Below are 17,652 nucleotides of genomic sequence, written 5' to 3' on the forward strand. Positions count from 1 at the left end.
TTGTATCATAAAGTCACTTTATTTACTTTTGTGATGGTCATTGATGGCTTGATGGAATGGCATTGGAGGTCCGAGGTCAAAGGGAATTGCTGTTTGGAAAGAGTCACATTCCATAAGGACTGTAATTAAAGAAATAAAGTAAAATAAAAGAAAGTTTTATTTACCTTTTTGATGGTCGTTGATGGCTTATGGAAGGAGAGTCACCTTCCATAAGGACTGTTGGTAACTTAACCTCTGGTGCTGCTCGGTCGTGTGCTTCCGCCGAAGATCACTCCGCCAGCCGTGGTGGGTGTGTATTATGAAAATAGTGCTTATTATAAGGTTTAATTTTCATAAATTTGACGTTTGTAAGTTAAGGTGTTTGTAAGTTGAGGTCTCACTGTATATATATATATATATATATATATATATATATATATATATATATATATATATATATATATATATATACACACACACACACACACACACACACACACACACACACAGGTAACATCCGACTTACGACCGAGTTCTTTTCCGACCAAACAGTCGTAAGTCGAGATGGTAGTAGGTTGAAATCCATTCACAACGTTGAATAGAGACTCTGAGGTCTCTAAGTACGGGGTCTCTAAGTACAGGGGGTCGTCAGTCGGATGTTACCTGTATATAAAACGGTATATGTATGTGTGCACCCGCCGCCACTTTTTTTTGTCATTTGTCATTCTCATCCCTGTAGTGTTTAAGTTGACGCCTCTTCCTTTCAGCAATACCTGTATGGAACTCAAGCCAGACATCTGTCCTACAATGACTTTATCAACAAAGAGCTGATTCTGTTCTCCAACTCTGATAATGAGAGATCCATTCCTTCCTTGGTTGATGGTTTGTACAATGGATTTCTTTTCACTGACGTTTTTCTCTGAAGGTATAATATAATTCCATAGAAATAAGTGTACATGTTGCCAAGTTAAGTTGATAAAAAATAAAACAGCAACAAAAACAGTTAATAATAATAATAATAATAATAATAATAATAATAAAATTCGTTGCAGACACACGTGCCAGTGTTCACTCAACCTGGAAGTAACTCAAATAGATAGCAATCTAGCTAGCTACCTAATACATAGCTAATAGATAGCTAGCCATACAGCTAACTAGATAGGCAGAAAGCTAATGGATAGCTAGCTATATAGCTATCTAGATAGCCAGTGAGATAGCTAGCGGGATAGCCACCCAGCTAGCCAGATAGCTAATAGATAGCAAATAGCTAGCTAGGTAGCATATGAGCAAAATTGATAACAATGTCAGTTTAAAGGACAACCGATGTCACTTTTTTGTTTCTTAACTGACATCAGAAAAATGTTTGATAGCATCTAAAATACCCAAAACACGCAGTGTGATATTTTTATCCAAATGCGAAACACCAATCAAAATGACTTCAACTGTCCAAAATCTGCAAAAAATTGGGCATTTTCAGAAAGTGGGCATTTTCAGAAAGTCCCCCCCCCCCAATTCGTGACGTCACGCCAAGACGTCTTGCATTGCTGCAGAATCAAAACAATGGCTTCAGATTCGGACAATATGCTTTCTTGTTACACATCCAGTTATGAATATGATTCAAATAGTTCTGAAGAGGAAAGCATACATGTTTGCAATCGATTAAAGAATTTATTCCGTGCCATTATGAGGCAACATTGAGGGGAGATGTCACAACGAAAAAGAGGCACAAAATGGCGACCGCCTGTGGCCACCTCCGTTTCCACAGGCTAATAAATTCCTTATATGGAGCTTGGACGCCCTCTTCTGGCGGCTTTTGGGTGCAACACAAGGTCCCCAGACCAAACCAGTACAGCAAAATACATTGACATGATGGAAGGACCGCTACAATGCGTCTTTTTTCGGTCAGGGGTGTTCCTTTCGTGACGTCACGTACGGACTCGTCACCAACTCAAAAACAAGACTGACCTGAATATTCAAAGACTCAATTCAAAGACTTAAAAGGTCAAATATAGCTATATGCGGTGGAATCTTATTAAAATACGCTCAGTAGAAGTCATTTGAAGCCATTTTACAAATTATGGACACAACTTGTCAGGAGACCTCGGTTGTCCTTTAAGGCACGAAAAAAAAAAAAACACTACATTAGCCAATCTAATGACCTCTCCCCACTGATTACCGCTATAGTTCTATCCCTGGTTCTGATTTCACCTCATTGGCCAATCTGATGACTTGTATTGTTCTATCCCTGGCTCTGGTTTCACTTCATTAGCGTGACTAAGCCTACGTGGTATCGGCTTAAGAAGTCTGTTGTACGCACGGTCTAAATTAAAACGTTAAACATATGCTAATAGCATATTAATCATCATGCACTCGTGAGTCAATTTGTGCATGTGGCGCATCCAGCTGGAAAATGTAACTTTGTCTTGATCTGTCACGATAAAACAATGTCTCCTAATTTTTGTGGAATGATCAAACAAGAAACATGTGGAACAGTTTGGATACCAAATACCAAAACGTCAGTGATAATTCTTCATCATTCACACGAGTTCCCACATATTTGAAGTGTACTCTAGATTTTGAATTAATAATCGTATTGAGACATTTCACGATAAGAGCGGAGCATTGTCAACAAATGGTGAGCAGTTTTATCCTTGCTGTCATTGCCTTTTTATCGAGCATCTTCATCTTTATTAAGCTTCTGGTGTTGTTTGTTCTGTAGTCACAAGCGGACACAAGCCAGTGTCTTATTGTGCCGGTCCCAAGCCCGGATAAATACAGAGAGTTGTGGAAAGAAGTTTAGTCGCCCAGTTCTGCAGAGGGCCACTGGTTTTGTTCCCAATCAGCACCATCTTGCAATAACTCAGCGTTTCTCAATGATTTTCTATCATGCTGCCCCAAGAAATAAGACCCCCCGCCCCCCAGTGTGACTACAAATGGTGTCATTGATCTATAAAATTGTTATTTTGATAATAATCATAATAATAATCCGTTTGATTTATATGCGCCTTTCAAAACTCTCATGGCCACTTTACAGTCACAGGATACTTGTTTTTTTTTTTTTTTTTTGTGAATGAGCAGCGGCAGCCACATGCGCCAGCGTTCACTCAGCCGGAACAGCTCAAGTAGATAGAAAGCTAGCTAGCTAACGAATAGATAGCTAATAGCCAGCTAGTTATATAGCTAATAGATAGATAGCTAGGTAGCTAACGAGCCATCTAGTTAGCTAGTTCGATATCTAATGAGCCAGCCTGTATCCTTCTCACATGACTACCCGTTTCAATTTTATTTTATCTATTTATTTTTATGTACTATTTGAATGACATTTCCATCTCAATAATTTCGATCTGTTGAGCCAGTGACTCATGTTTTGTTTGTAACTAACCTGAATTTATCCTTTGTCTGATTTAGGCTTAAAGCCTGGCCAAAGAAAAGTGCTTTTCACTTGTTTAAAGAGGAATGACAAGAGGGAGGTAAAAGTCGCACAGCTGGCTGGTTCGGTAGCAGAGATGTCTGCTTATCATCATGGAGAGGTACACGTTACTGAACTGGAAATAACAACAGAGAAATCATTGCAATGACAATATATTGCCAGCAAAGTTTAATACTATCAAGTTTTTGTCGGAATCAAAGCCTATATTGTATTTTTTTTTCTTATTCAGCATGTCTGATACACACCCATTTAGTGTCACAATGAACCAGAAGGCTTCGACCGTCTAGTTGTACGATAACAAGAAATTGCTCATCAGAACTAATAATAAATGTCTTTGAGTCATGCCACTTACTCTTTCTCGCTTCTCTCACGAACAAATGATTTGTCATCCATTTTTGTTTTTAGCAAGCGCTCATGATGACCATTGTCAACTTGGCTCAAAACTTTGTGGGCAGTAACAACGTCAACATCCTGCAGCCCCTTGGCCAGTTTGGCACTCGCATCAATGGAGGCAAAGATGCTGCCAGCCCTCGTTATATCTTCACTATGCTTAGGTAAAGCCGTCAACTTATTGGCATAAGTTAGTTGAGATCAATCCTCATTGTTTGAAGGTACAACTTGTCAGGGATGAGGAAGAGGATGTATTAATGTGTGTTGTTTTTCCATAAACTGAAGACAACTTCAATGTTGTGCAATTTGTGAAGGTTATTTACAACCATTCGACTCCCTCGAGCAGGGGTGTCAAACTCAGGTCCTGGAGGCCCGCCGTCCTGCATACAGTGATACCTTGGCTTACAAACTTAATTGGTTCCCACACAGAGTGTGTAAGGCGAACAGTGTCTATCCCAAATATTAATTTCCCATTGGAAACCATTAAAATGAGAATAATCCGTTCCCAGGTCCCCAAAAAACAGTTTTCTAAGCCTTTAAATTACACAAAATATACCTTATTTTATGTTTAATAAATGTGCTATGGTATTATAATTAAAGAAATAAACTGTACCGTGTAATAAAGTCGTTTTATTTACCTTTGTGACGTTCGTTGATGGCTTGATGGAATGGAGTGGCCGGTTTCCTCAGCATGAAACACTTGAAGAGGAACGTAACCTTCTTCTTTCACCATCTTGAGGAATGATCCCTTGTAGGTGCTTTCTCTGTGATAATTTTACCTTGTTCCTCATCAATTGTGTTCTGTTTAGCTGGTTTGATAGCTTTTTGCATCAAGTGTACAGATGGATTGTGCGGGTTGTTTGGGGAGCCTGATTGATGGGATATTTTAACCTTGCAGTCTACACTCTGCCTTTGAACTATCAACGTTGAAACTCTCTCACTGTCGTCTGCCTGTCTCTTTAATGTGTAAACCACCTCCCCTCACTGCTGCGTTCTTGACCAATTACGTGGCTTTAACCGAAGACTGAAGGCGGGGAGTAGAGGACAAAAAAAGTCGGCAGCCATTTTCTTTTTGGAGAACGGCTTCACTCTCTATCTGTAAGCCCCCTTCCCCTCTCACTGCTGCGTTCTTGACCAATCACGTGGCTTTAACCGAAGATTGGTCGGCTCTAAACAGTCGGCTGCCATTTTGTTGTTAGAAGAACGGGCTCGTTTGCGCGAACGACGCATCACTCATTGAGGCAGCTCCGTGTGTAACCCGAAAAAAGTTTGTATGCCAAGGAAAAATTTAACATTCATAAACCGAAAAGTTGGTAAGCCAAGGGTTTCGTAAACTGAGGTCTCACTGTATTTTCCAAGTCTCCCTGTTGCAACACACCTGATTCAGATGAGTAGGTTCAATGTCAGAATTCTGTAAAGCTTGCTCATTACCTGATCATTTAAATCCGGTGTGTTGCAACAAGACTTGGACCAGATTTTGATAACCCTGCCCATGAGAGGGCTTTGTCCCCCTGAGCCCCGGACCAGGACTTCATCCTGGACCAACCACGGCCTGTGACCCCGGCATATTACTCGGCTTTTCTGGTTTCAAAACTTGGCAGCTATGTCATTACGGTCAAACCATTCCAGCTCCACTCGGAGTACAGATGGTTATTGCCAGAATCAGACTGAGCAAGAATCGCTTTCTTGTTTTTCAAAGTCTTTCTGACTCAAAGTGTGTCCTGAATGTTTTGTGCTTAGTAGACCACTTCGTTTAATCGGATACGTCTCACTTTGTCTTCCGCAGTAATTACAGTTCTTTGTTTGGATATTACGACGTACATGATGTAAATGTAAAATTAAGTAAATTAAAAACGGTGGCAATTTCAGGAAAACTCACTGCAATCAAGACTCACTTGTATGTTACCGTATTGGATCCAATGATAGAAAATAACGGGGCCGACTCACATTCTCCTTGTAAGGTTCTTTGGGAGGGAGGTTCTTTGGTTGGCACTACTGCCGACTTCCTTATAGCGTCCAGAACCTTTGCTGTTATTAATGAATCGTTAATCTATTGTTGTTGTCGAAATTGTAATGCATCTATATTTTTTAAACCTGGTTTGGAAAGTCCCGGTTGGGTGAGGTCCGCAAGTGCTAAATAAGATTTCTTCCTCTCTCTCTCTCTGATGGGTTAAAAGTGATCGTTCGTGCCTGGTTCATCGCTCTTCAGGGTCTTAGACATGGGATGGTGAAATCAACAGGAAGCCAGGTGTTGAACAGAAAAAAAAGTTATTTTAATCTTGTAGACAGCAGGGACAGTGTGAGGTCGGTTGAGGAGAGACAGAAGAGAGGAAGAAGAAAGGTAGGCGCGCTGGGAGAGCATTTATATAAGACGGACAGGATGAGACGTAATAGGATGTGACATCATGTAAAGGCAGGCAGGATATGACGTATCAAGAAGTCCAAGAAAAACAAACGATGCAAAAAGATGTTGATAGATGTTCTGTAGCAACAAAGGGACATAAGTCCTCTTGTGCCGGTCCCAAGCCCGCATAAATACAGAGGGTTGTGTCAGGAAGGGCATCCGACGTAAAAGCTTGGCCAAAACAAACATGCGGATCAAACCTCTCAAGATGGAGGACACTGAAAAGCCTTTAATCGTCCCACAATGGGGAAATTTGCAATCCACAGCAGCAATTTGATAGGAGGTGGGGTGAAAAGATAAAAACAAAGTATTCTAAGCATAATAATAATAATACATTTAATTTCTAAATGTCATAGGACTGAAATGTATCGTGTATCAAATGTTTGCAACTGCTCATGCAAATATTCGATGTTGATGAAAAAATTGATCATAACATCCTGAACAAATTTCCATTCATGTGCAAATGCATGATTTAGCGACTGTTAATTTTAGGGGCAGATATAATACAGTAAAGTCTCGTTATATCGATATCGGATATATCGATAGTCCCGGTTATATCGATATTTTTTCGGACTCCCTTGAATATCGATATAACGAGACTTTACTGTATATAATATAATCTCCCATATCCCGTGACTGATAATGTTGTCTCAATTTCCGATAGTCATCTGGCCAAGCTGTTATTTCCTGCGGTGGATTCCAACCTGCTAAAGTTCCTCTATGATGACAACCAGAAAGTGGAGCCAGAGTGGTACATTCCCATCATTCCAATGGTGCTTGTAAACGGCGCAGAGGGCATTGGAACCGGTTGGGCGTGTAAGATTCCCAATTACGACCCCCGAGAGATCGTCAACAACATCAGCCGGATGCTCAACCACGAAGACCCGCTGCCAATGGTAAACTCTCTCCAGAATTGAAATATTGTGTTAAATTGCAAATCTGCAATGCCATATAAAGCGTTTGTGGCTGACAGGGAAGGATGTCCTTCGCTTTTCAGCTTCACAACAAAAAAGTTCTTTCACTTTCTGTGTGGACTTTGCTCCTGTAGCAGGAATGCATCTGGGCCACGCCCTTGCACCATTTACGTATTTTCGTCGTCGGCCATCTTGCCTTACCGATATCTAGCCATTATCACTTTGCGTTTGTTTCAGTATGTTCCAAAGTCGCGGTAGAGGATATTTCGGGCTTTCCCACGATCCGCCGGAAACTACCGAAAGAGATCATCGAATATTCGTTCACCCGTGATGCATTGCGGTATTTACATCCAACATGGCGGTTTTTGCAATATGGAGCGTGCGAAAAGGAGTAAGCAGGAGTAAGCAAACAATACATTCTCATTTTTTAAAGAAACAATCAAATAAGCAGAGGGTCATGACAATTTGTTGCAGCAAATTGCTGTTAGCGATTCAAATTTAGTGGATAATGGGAATGATGCCAGAGCTGTTGCAGCACATTGGAAATCTTCAAAGCACAGACATTTCTTGAAGTAGACACCAGTAAGAAAGATTGTGCTAAGGATCTTCTCCTTTATCTTTTCTGTAATACCGTACAATATCAAAATAGTACACGATTGTGTAGTAACAAAAGAAAATTGAAAAGATTTGTTTATTTCATGTATGAATAAATTATTTGACTTGAATTAAAATTGGGCGGCCTGACGGTCGAGTGGTTAGCATACTGGCTTCACAGTGCAAAGGTCGCCGATTCACGTCCCCGTCCGGCCTGCCTGTGTGGAGTTTGCATGTTCTCCCCGGACCCGCGTGGGTTTTCTCCGGGTCCTCCGGTTTCCTCCCACACTCCAAAAACATGCATGGCAGGCAGATTGACCACTCCTAATTGTCCCTAGGTGTGAGTGTGACTGTTGTTCGTCTTTGTGTGCCCTGCGATTGGCTGGCAACCAGTTCAGGGTGTCCCCCGCCTCGTGCCCGAAGACAGCTGAGATAGGCTCCAACACCCCCGCGACCCCAATGAGGAATAAGCGGAACAGAAAATGGATGGATGGATGAATTAAAATTGTTGATATATTAAAAAATAGAACTCCACTCAAACAATGATTTTTCAATTGCAATTTAGAAATATCATGCTTCTATGAATGTATTTAGGTGTTTTTCAATCAGTTTAGTATACTTCGAAGATCTAGTTAAATCGGGCTCCTTCAATGTTAGAATTTGGATTGGATTGGATTTACCTTTATTAGTCTCGCAGTGGAGAAATTGACATTTCACGGCAGCAAAGGAATGAAAGAAGTAGAAAATCAAAATGGCCACTAGCGCAGCGCCATCTTGAAGTCAAAAGAACAAAAAAACTAAATAACAAATAATATGACAACACAAAGACACAAAGAGGAATTCAGACTAATCCATTCTTAAGCACTTTCTGTACCCTCTTTGGTACATGTAGCAGTTCTCGATGAAAGAGTAGAGCAGGGGTGTCAAAGTCATTTAAGTCACCATAACACATTGTAGTTATGGTTTCCTCTCAAGGGCCGTTATGAATTTGGGGAACCCATTAGAATGTTTAAATCCCTTCAAATATTACATATAGAGCACACAGCAAATTAATGAATAACTCGTTTTCAAATCTGAAGTCAAGAATAATGACTGTTATTGTGGTTGACATCCAAAAATATGACATTTTGGCTCAGATTTTAGCAATTTAACAAGTTTGATTTGCTTTCGCGGGCCGAAAAAAATGATGTGGCGGGCCGGATTTGGCCCTCGGGCCTTGACTTTACCATCTGTGGAGTAGAGGATCAAAGCGTCCTTTTCACCAGTGGCCCCCTTTTCAGACTCAAGGGCGGCCCCTTTTTTAATTCCCCAGATGCATCCCTGCTGTAGATGAAAAGCATGCCTGGTATGTTAGTTTAAGACAATCTGTCAATCTCGGTGCAACTTTGCTTTCTGATTTTGACTCCAAAACTGTGCGCCCTGCCAGTGACTAGTCACCTGAAATAGACCCTGAACAGGATAAGCGGTCAATGCTCGTTCGATTATGGTACAGCACCCCAATCCTCATCCTCTGTATCTAAATTGCACCTGGAGGAATTGGATGGTTGCGTCAGAAAAGGCATTCAAGGTTCAAACAGTGCCAGACAACGACTTGATACCAACATGCACGTCTATTATCAGTCAGTCCCGAAATTAGTGGGAAGGACAAAAGTCCAAATCAAAGAATGGGAGTTAAGGTTTTTTTTTCACAATTCTCTTCTATGTGTCCAACTTTTGTTTACTAAAAGCTTCCCAGATATAAAAACTTCAAAGGGATGATCCACGAACTGGGTCCTAACCAGTACCTGGTGAGTGGAGAGGTGTCAGTCCTGGACAAGAACACCATTGAGATCACAGAACTTCCTGTGCGAACATGGACGCAGGTACACTTCAGGTCTTTATCACATCTGTATATAATGCACTCATTAAATGTCTTCGATCAGAAGAACAGTGGTATTGTATGCAGCGATGGTTGTTTGAAGGAGCTCTACTCTATAAATACAGTTGAGTTGAGTGTTTTATGACAGAAGAAAATAAGTATATTTGGACTTTTGGGGCATCGCTTGAACACCACATAGCCAAATTCTTGTAGAGCGGTGCGTGTCAAGCTTTATCGAGCCATAGTATATGTTATTCATTGAAAAAATCCTGAGGCACACCACTATCTTAAAGGACAACCGGCACCATTTTTTTTCTTTCCTAACTGACATCAGAAAAACGTTTTATCGCATCTGAAATACCGAAAATGGAGGTTTTTAGTCAAATGCAAAACACCAATATAAATGACTTAAAGTGTCCAAAAACTACTTCAAAATGAAACCGGAAATGGCCAGTTTCAGGAGGTCCCGCCCCCTTGTTCGTGACGTCACACCAAGATGTCTTGCCTTGCTCGAGAATCGAAAAAATGGCTACAGATTCGGAGAAGATGCTTTCTTGGGACTCATCCAGTTATGAATATGATTCAAATAGTTCTGAAGAGGAAAGCATACATGTTTGCAATCGATGAAAGGAGTCCTCCCGTATCAATTCGAGCCATCTGGACTCCAATGTAGCGCCCAGAAAATGCAAAAGATGGTGCCAAAGCTCCGTTGGAAATGGGCTGATTTGTCCGCTGGGAATTTGTGTCAACTAGTATCAAATAGTTGTCTTGGCAACACACAACGATTCACCATCGCGTTATTTACGTGTTTTCTTTTTAATTTCGCCATCAACACGAAGTTTTCAGACCTAACAAAGTACCCAAAATGCATTGTGTGTGGCTTTCTCGGTCAGGGGCGTTCTAGACCTGACGTCACATCAGGCATCGTCATCAACTGGAAAACGAGACTTCCGGAATATTCAGCGCGAGTCTTAAAACGTAAAATATAGCTATATGCGGTGGAATCTTTGTAAAATACGCTCAGTAGAAGTCATTTGAAGTGATTTTACAAATTATGGACACAACTTGTCCGGGGCGTCGGTTGTCCTTTAAAAAGCTTATTTTAACAATGTGTTGTATTGTAACTAACCATTTTTAAACATTGGAAAATAATGCAATATTATAATACAGGTACATTGAGTAGGAATCAAATCAACATCAATCTATTATTTTTTGTATTCATTTTTATGGCAAGTAAAATTAGAAATTGTACTTTTTTTCCGTCTTTTTTTTCCCTTTGTGCTCTCCCGTAATATTGTTGTTATTCATTGTAACATCATTGTGAACGTATCGCTTGAGGTTGTCCAACTTCTATTGAGTCTATAAGAATAAGAAAGCCTTTAATAGTCCCGCAATGGGAAAATTGGCAAAATATATCACCCGGTTTCACTGTTTGTTCTTTTATTTGCACAGACTCCGACACCCATTCCAACATAAAAGCACCACAGTTCATTCTTATTTTGGCTCGTGCAGTTGACCTATCACCTCCATTAGCACCACTTGTTGCTACTACATTGTTGTTATTATGGAGCAGATGACACTGCCTGCATAGCGTCATTGCATTGAATCATGTCATTGGCTGGACATCTGTCACTCACTAAATTACACTGCAAATTTGGAACATGCATGAAAAAAAATACTGTATGTCTAAATCATTTGTCGGTTGTCCCTTGAGACCCATCTCTTGCTTATTTTCGATTTCAATATTCTCTCGACTTCACCACACCGGATTCAAATTATCAGCTCCTCAGCTTGCTCTGTAGAAGTCCGAAGCAATCATCAATTTAATCAGGTGTGTTGGTCTTCTTGTGCCGGTCCCAAGCCCGGATAACTACAGCGGGTTGTGTCAGGAAGGGCATCCGACGTAAAAGCTTGGCCAAAACAAACATGCGGATCAAACCTCTAAAGATGAAGGACACTGATTCGCTGTGGCGACCCCGTCAAGGGAAAAGCTTGCCCAAAGGAAAAGAAGAAGTTGCTCTATGCAGAAATCTAAATTGGGCAGGATATTGTTATCGAGGAAGCAAATTCCCAACCCTTGCTCCAATGAGTCAAAATCCTAAAAACTAAGTTTAACAAGTCAATATTCAAGTTTGTCAAGAAAAATGCAAAAAAAAAACATTTTTGAACATCCCAATTCTCATTTTTCTCCCATTTCCTGTAAAGCAATCAACAAACTGCTATTATTACCGGTATTACCGGAAACAAATTCCTTGTGTGTTCTACATACTTGGCAATAAAGATGATTCTGATTCTGATTATTATTATTTTCAGATTTAGTGTATGATGCTCGTGTTTCCAATGCATGGAAAGAAAAATTATATGACTACTATTGCCAGATGTTGCGCTTTTTAAACACACTACTACTATTATTTTGAACACAATTGTACGTGAAATAGATCGAGAACTTATGCGAAATATACTATAAATAACTGCTTTGCTGTCATGTCAAAGACTTATCAGGAATCTGTGCTGTCATGTCAAAGGCGTATAAGGAGTCTGTGCTGGAGCCCATGCTGCAAGGGACCGAAAAAACACCATCACTCATCAATGATTACAAGGAGTACCACACGGATTCAACCGTGAAGTTTGTGGTTCGCATGTCCGATGAGAAACTGGCTCAAGCGGAGGGAGCTGGCCTCCACAAAGTCTTCAAGCTTCAGTCGAGCCTCACCTGCAACTCAATGGTAAGCTTTCCTTCAACCTTAAATAGACCACAAATTAATTTATGCTGGTGGATTCTTTTTTTCTGTTGACTTGCAGGTTCTTTTTGACCATATGGGTTGTCTAAAGCGATATGATTCAGTCCAAGATATTCTAAAAGAGTTCTTTGAGCTGCGCCTACACTACTACAACCTTCGAAAAGATTGGTTGATTGGTAGCCTTGGAGCTGAGGCAGCGAAACTGTCCAATCAAGCTCGTTTTGTTTTGGAGAAGATCGAAGGAAAAATGTCAATTGGTAAGAGAGTTGAAAATACAGTAAAGTCTCGTTATATCGATATTCAAGGGAGTCCGAAAAAATATCGATATAACCGGGACTATCGATATATCCGACCCCGTTTGCATGTAATTTTCTCCGTGCGTGCATAGAAATAGTATCGATATAACCGGGACTATCGATATATCCGGTATCAATATAACGAGACTTTACTGTATTCAAATCTTCAATTTGACATGTCTTGCCCATTTTGCGTCTCAACAGAGAACAAAACCAAGCGTGAGCTAATCCGCATGTTGGTTCAGAAAGGCTATGAGTCTGATCCTGTAGCTGCCTGGAGCAAGGCGCAAGAAAAGGTACGCTTATCCGCATGGAAGCTGCGCTTGAATCAAATGTCCATGTTATATGAGGCCAAATATATATATATATATATTTAGGCGTGTGAAGAAAAAAATACATATATACAGTAGCAGTGTCTGAAACTCATGACAAAAAGTCACCGGACACCAGGGCAGGCAACTCTGAAAATAAAAATAATAATACATTACATTTTAAGCGCCTCTCAAAGCTCTCAAGGACACTTTCCAGTCACAGACAAGCATCGGTACTATAATAAATAAAATACAATCACAAATACAATGCAATGCAATAAAATACAATTATAAATCAAGTTGCCTGCCCCATTTTTCACAACTTGAAACACAATAAGACTGACTAATCGCAAAAAACCATTGTTGCAAAGTATTTGTACTGAGCACAAATGCTCCCTTGCTTAATTGATGGAAAATCTCCCTTGCTGATGATTTTGCTCCAGTTGTCGTTTGTCCATAGACTGTTCGGCATGTTGCGCAATGCAATGTTTGCGTTGCGTCGTCTGCTACAAGCCACGTGAACTCCTCTTTCCACGATGGTTTCAATTTTGTAGCGTCATAAATGTTGTTAGCTTCTTTGGGGCTGAGGTTTTGCCTTGATTCCTCACCACTTAGCCTTTTTTCTTGTGTTCTCTGTGCATCTACTTTGGAAGATGATATGCAAATGCGCCCGGAAGCAGGAAGTTATTCGATGCAGACTTCTGATTGGCTGCCGAGTATGCAAATTGGCAAACAAACTGAAATTCCGAAATTTCTAAACCAAACGAAGATTTCGAAATCGGAATAAAGCAGATGTTTGATTTGAAAATATATATATTATTTTTTTCTTGAAAAAATTGTCAGCCCCCCGGGTTGAGACGTTCTGTAAGTTGTACGCCCGACGTGAAAGTTGCACACCCCGGGGGTCCGGGTAGATGTTATTTCAGACACTGACAGTAGGTTAGACTGACATCATACATGTTTAATTGATAGAACATGCAAAATCCACAGAGCAGGAATTGAACCCAGTACCCCTGCACTGTGAAGTCGGCATGCTAACCAGTCGACTACCGGACCATCCAATATATGATTGGTATTATATTTCACATCTTGATATTGATATTATATATCAAATGTATAGATGTATTTAGATTATACATCAGATCAGGTGTGGGCAAACCTTTGGGCTCAGGGGCCACATTCATTTCTAAAATTCGACAGGCAGAACAGGTCAGCACAAAATACGGTACATGCTCGGTAATAGCCAAAGGGTTATATCTTGGGTTTAGGAAACTCGGGGCTGCGACAAGCAGGCCAAACAGCAATTTTAGCTTTCGTCAGTGTTTGAAATAACGTCCGACCGGAGGCCCGGGGCGTACAACTTTTACATTGGGCGTACAACTTTCAAAACGTCTCAGTCCGGATGGCCGACAACTTCTTCAAGGAAAAAAAAAATATTATTTTAAAATCAAACGTTTGTTTTATTCAATAAAGCAAAATCTACAAACAAACCGCTACAAGCCACGTGGCCTCCTATTTCTAAGCGGCTTTCAAAACTCTGAAGTCACTTTTCAGTCACGGTATTGTCCGAAGCACGAAACAGGCTTCTGATTGGCTGCCGTGCCGAGTATGCAGATTGCCAAACGAATGTTCGTTTGTGCTTCGGACTATACGGTGACTGAAAAGTGTACTTGAAAGTTTTGAAAGCTTAGAAAGAGGAGTCCACGTGGCTTTGAGCAGACAACGCTGACAACACTGAGAGGACGGACGAGAGTAGACGGCAGTACAAGGAGATGCAGCGCACAGTAAAAGTAAAGGTGGCAAAGGCCAAACAAGAGGCCTATGATGACTTGTATGCTCGGCTGGACAGCAAGGAAGGCGAGACTGATCTTTACAGGCTGGCGAGACAGAGAGACAAAGATGGTAAGGACCTGCAGCAGGTTTATGTGATTAAGGATAGAGATGGCAATGTGTTAACAGGTGCCAGTAGTGTGATGGCAAGATGGAAAGAGTACTTTGAAGAATTGATGAAGGAGGAAAATGAGAAGGAACAAAGAGTAGAAGACGTGACTGTTTTGGACTAAGACATAGCAAGCATTAGCAAGGATGAAGTGAGGAGGGCGCTGAAGAGGATAAAGGGGGGGAAAGGCACTCGGGCCTGATGATTTACCAATCGAGGTATGGAAGTGTCTTGGAGAGGTGGCGGGGTGTGTTCCTGACTGGGTTATTCAACAAGATATAGTGCCACTTAGCAGTTTTTTTTTTTTTTGACGACGACGATACTAGTGCAGCGTGTTCTACCGGAAACAAATTCCTTGTGTGTTCTACATACTTGGCAATAAAGATGATTCTGATTCTGATTCTGATTCTGATCTGAGATGGTGAACAGATGCCTGAAGAATGGAGACAAAGTGTACTCGTGCCCATTTTTAAGAACAAAGGAGATGTGCAGAGTTGTACTAATTACAGAGGAATAAAGTTGATGAGCCATACAATGAAACTCTGGGAAAGAGTAGTTGAAGCTAGACTAAGAGCAGAAGTGAACATTTGTGAGCAGCAGTATGGCTTCATGCAAAAAACGAGTACGACAGATGCAGTGTTTGCTTTAAGAATGCTGATAGAGAAGTACAGAGAAGGTCAGATGGAATTGCATTGTGTCTTTGTAGATCTGGAGAAAGCGTATGACAGGGTGCCCAGAGAAGAGCTGTGGCATTGCATGAGGGAGTCTGGAGTGACGGAAAAGTATATTAGAGCGGTACAAGACATGTATCATGACTGTAAGACAGTTGTGAGGTGCGCTGTCTGTGTGACGGAGGAATTCAAGGTCCACAAGGGGTCAGCTCTGAGCCCCTTCTTATTTGCTATGGACAGGCTGACATACGATGTTAGACAAGAATCTCCTTGGACCATGATGTTTGCAGATGACATTGTGATCTGTAGCGAGAACAGGGAACAGGTGGCGGAGAAACTAGAGCTGTGGAGATATGCCCTGGAAAGAAGAGGAATGAAGATCAGTCGCAACAAGACGGAATATATGTGTGTGAATGAGAGGGATTCAAGTGCAAGAGTGGTGCAACAGGGATAAAGAAGGTGGAGGATTTTAAGTACTTGGGGTCAACTGTCCAGAGCAATGGAGAGTGTGGAAAAGAGGTGAAGAAGCATGTCCAGGCAGGCTGGAGTGGCTGGAGAAAAATGTCAGGTGTAATGTGTGATAGAAGGGTTTCAGCTAGGATGAAAGGAAAAGTGTATAAAACCGTGGTGAGACCAGCCATGATGTTTGGACTGGAGACAGTGCCACTGAAGAAAGGACAGGAAGCAGAGCTGGCGGTAGCAGAGCTGAAGATGTTGAGGTTTTCTTTGGGAGTGACCAGGTTGGATAGGATCAGGAATTAGTCCATTAGAGGGACAACTCATATTAGAGAGAAAAAGACAGACTGAGATGGTTTGGACATGTCCAGAGGAGAGAGAGCGACTATATCGGGAGAAGGATGCTGAGCCTTGAACTGCCAGGCAGGAGACCGAGAGGAAGACCAAAGAGGAGGTTTATGGATGTTGTCAAAGAGGACACTAAGGTAGCTGGTGTGAGAGAAGAGGATGCACGAAACCTGGATACGTGGAGGAGTTGTCTGCCCGGGTGTCCGCTAACGTTTTTGTCATGAGTTTCAGACACTGCTTTCTTATCTTGAAACTTTGAGTGCATATTCAGAACAGACCATATTTGATCAAAATAAGTAAGTCGACAATTTCCTTCCAAGGGACGACTCAACTCAACTTCATTTTAACTTTCATCCAAATGTAAACTAGATGCCAAGCACCGTATGGCACACTCAAAATGACACAATGAAGATGTTGGTATCAACTCATTCACCGCCATTCACAAATGTGTTCGGGGTTGAGGGTATGACGTGGGGTGCCATTCCTGAATTTGTTTGTTTTTTGTTTTTTGTGTTGGGTGCCAATATAGCGCTGGCTATTGCATCTTCAGGATTTGATTAGATTGTGATTAAAAACTGTTACGTTGAATTTGTTTGGTGATTTTTATTCGTTTTTTTTTGGTCTGTCACAGGCTCAAGAAGAAGACGATCACGATGGAAATGAGAGTGACAGTTCGTTTCACTCTGATACGTCATCGGGGCCAAATTTTAATTACATTCTCAACATGTCTCTATGGTGCTTGACGAAAGAGAAAGTGGAGGAACTCCTGAAACAACGAGACCAGAAGGTAACGTATGCAACGTTCTTGTCTGCATGAGGAATGACAATTACCGTATTTTCCACAGTAAAAGTCACACTGGATTATGAGCGCTGCTTCAATGAATGGCCTATTTTTCTCTTTTTTTACTTTATATTGGGTGCACAGCATTATAATACACAAGCTACAATCCATCCATTAGATCAGGGGTGGGCAATTAATTTATATCAGGGGCCACATGAGAAACCTGAATTGTGTCAGAGGGCCACCAATTTTCTTTCATTGGGTACATTGATACCTTGGCTTACGAATGAATGAATGAATTACGAATTCCTTAATTGGTTGGGGGAAGAGCTAAGATTAAACAGCTTCTTCCCCAAAGCCATTAACTCTTTGAACAGTAGCCCAAATTGAACTGTATAGTGCCTCTTTGCAACCCTCTGTATTTATCCGGGCTTGGAACCGGCACAATAAGACACTGGCTTGTGTCCCCTTGTGGCTACAGAACAAGCAACTCTATGCACTCAATAAAGATGTAGATGCTCAGTAACTGACAGGTGATTT

General features: G+C 41.1%; 1 protein-coding gene across 1 annotated transcript in view; it reads left to right on the plus strand.

The window, feature by feature from the left end:
* Window positions 1-17,652, plus strand: part of top2b (DNA topoisomerase II beta) — an 81,685-nt gene that overhangs the window by 27,250 nt on the left and 36,783 nt on the right. Inside the window, exons 18-26 of the mRNA XM_089022920.1 lie at window positions 747-861; window positions 3,388-3,509; window positions 3,815-3,963; window positions 6,868-7,099; window positions 9,439-9,573; window positions 12,095-12,295; window positions 12,372-12,567; window positions 12,811-12,902; window positions 16,963-17,118. Of these exons, the coding sequence (XP_088879046.1) occupies window positions 747-861; window positions 3,388-3,509; window positions 3,815-3,963; window positions 6,868-7,099; window positions 9,439-9,573; window positions 12,095-12,295; window positions 12,372-12,567; window positions 12,811-12,902; window positions 16,963-17,118 (1,398 nt within the window). The remainder of the gene's footprint in view (window positions 1-746; window positions 862-3,387; window positions 3,510-3,814; window positions 3,964-6,867; window positions 7,100-9,438; window positions 9,574-12,094; window positions 12,296-12,371; window positions 12,568-12,810; window positions 12,903-16,962; window positions 17,119-17,652) is intronic.

The sequence above is a fragment of the Hippocampus bargibanti genome, linkage group LG20 (genome assembly GCF_051943395.1).
Source record: "Hippocampus bargibanti isolate YZ-2025 linkage group LG20, ASM5194339v1, whole genome shotgun sequence".
Lineage (NCBI taxonomy): Eukaryota > Metazoa > Chordata > Actinopteri > Syngnathiformes > Syngnathidae > Hippocampus > Hippocampus bargibanti.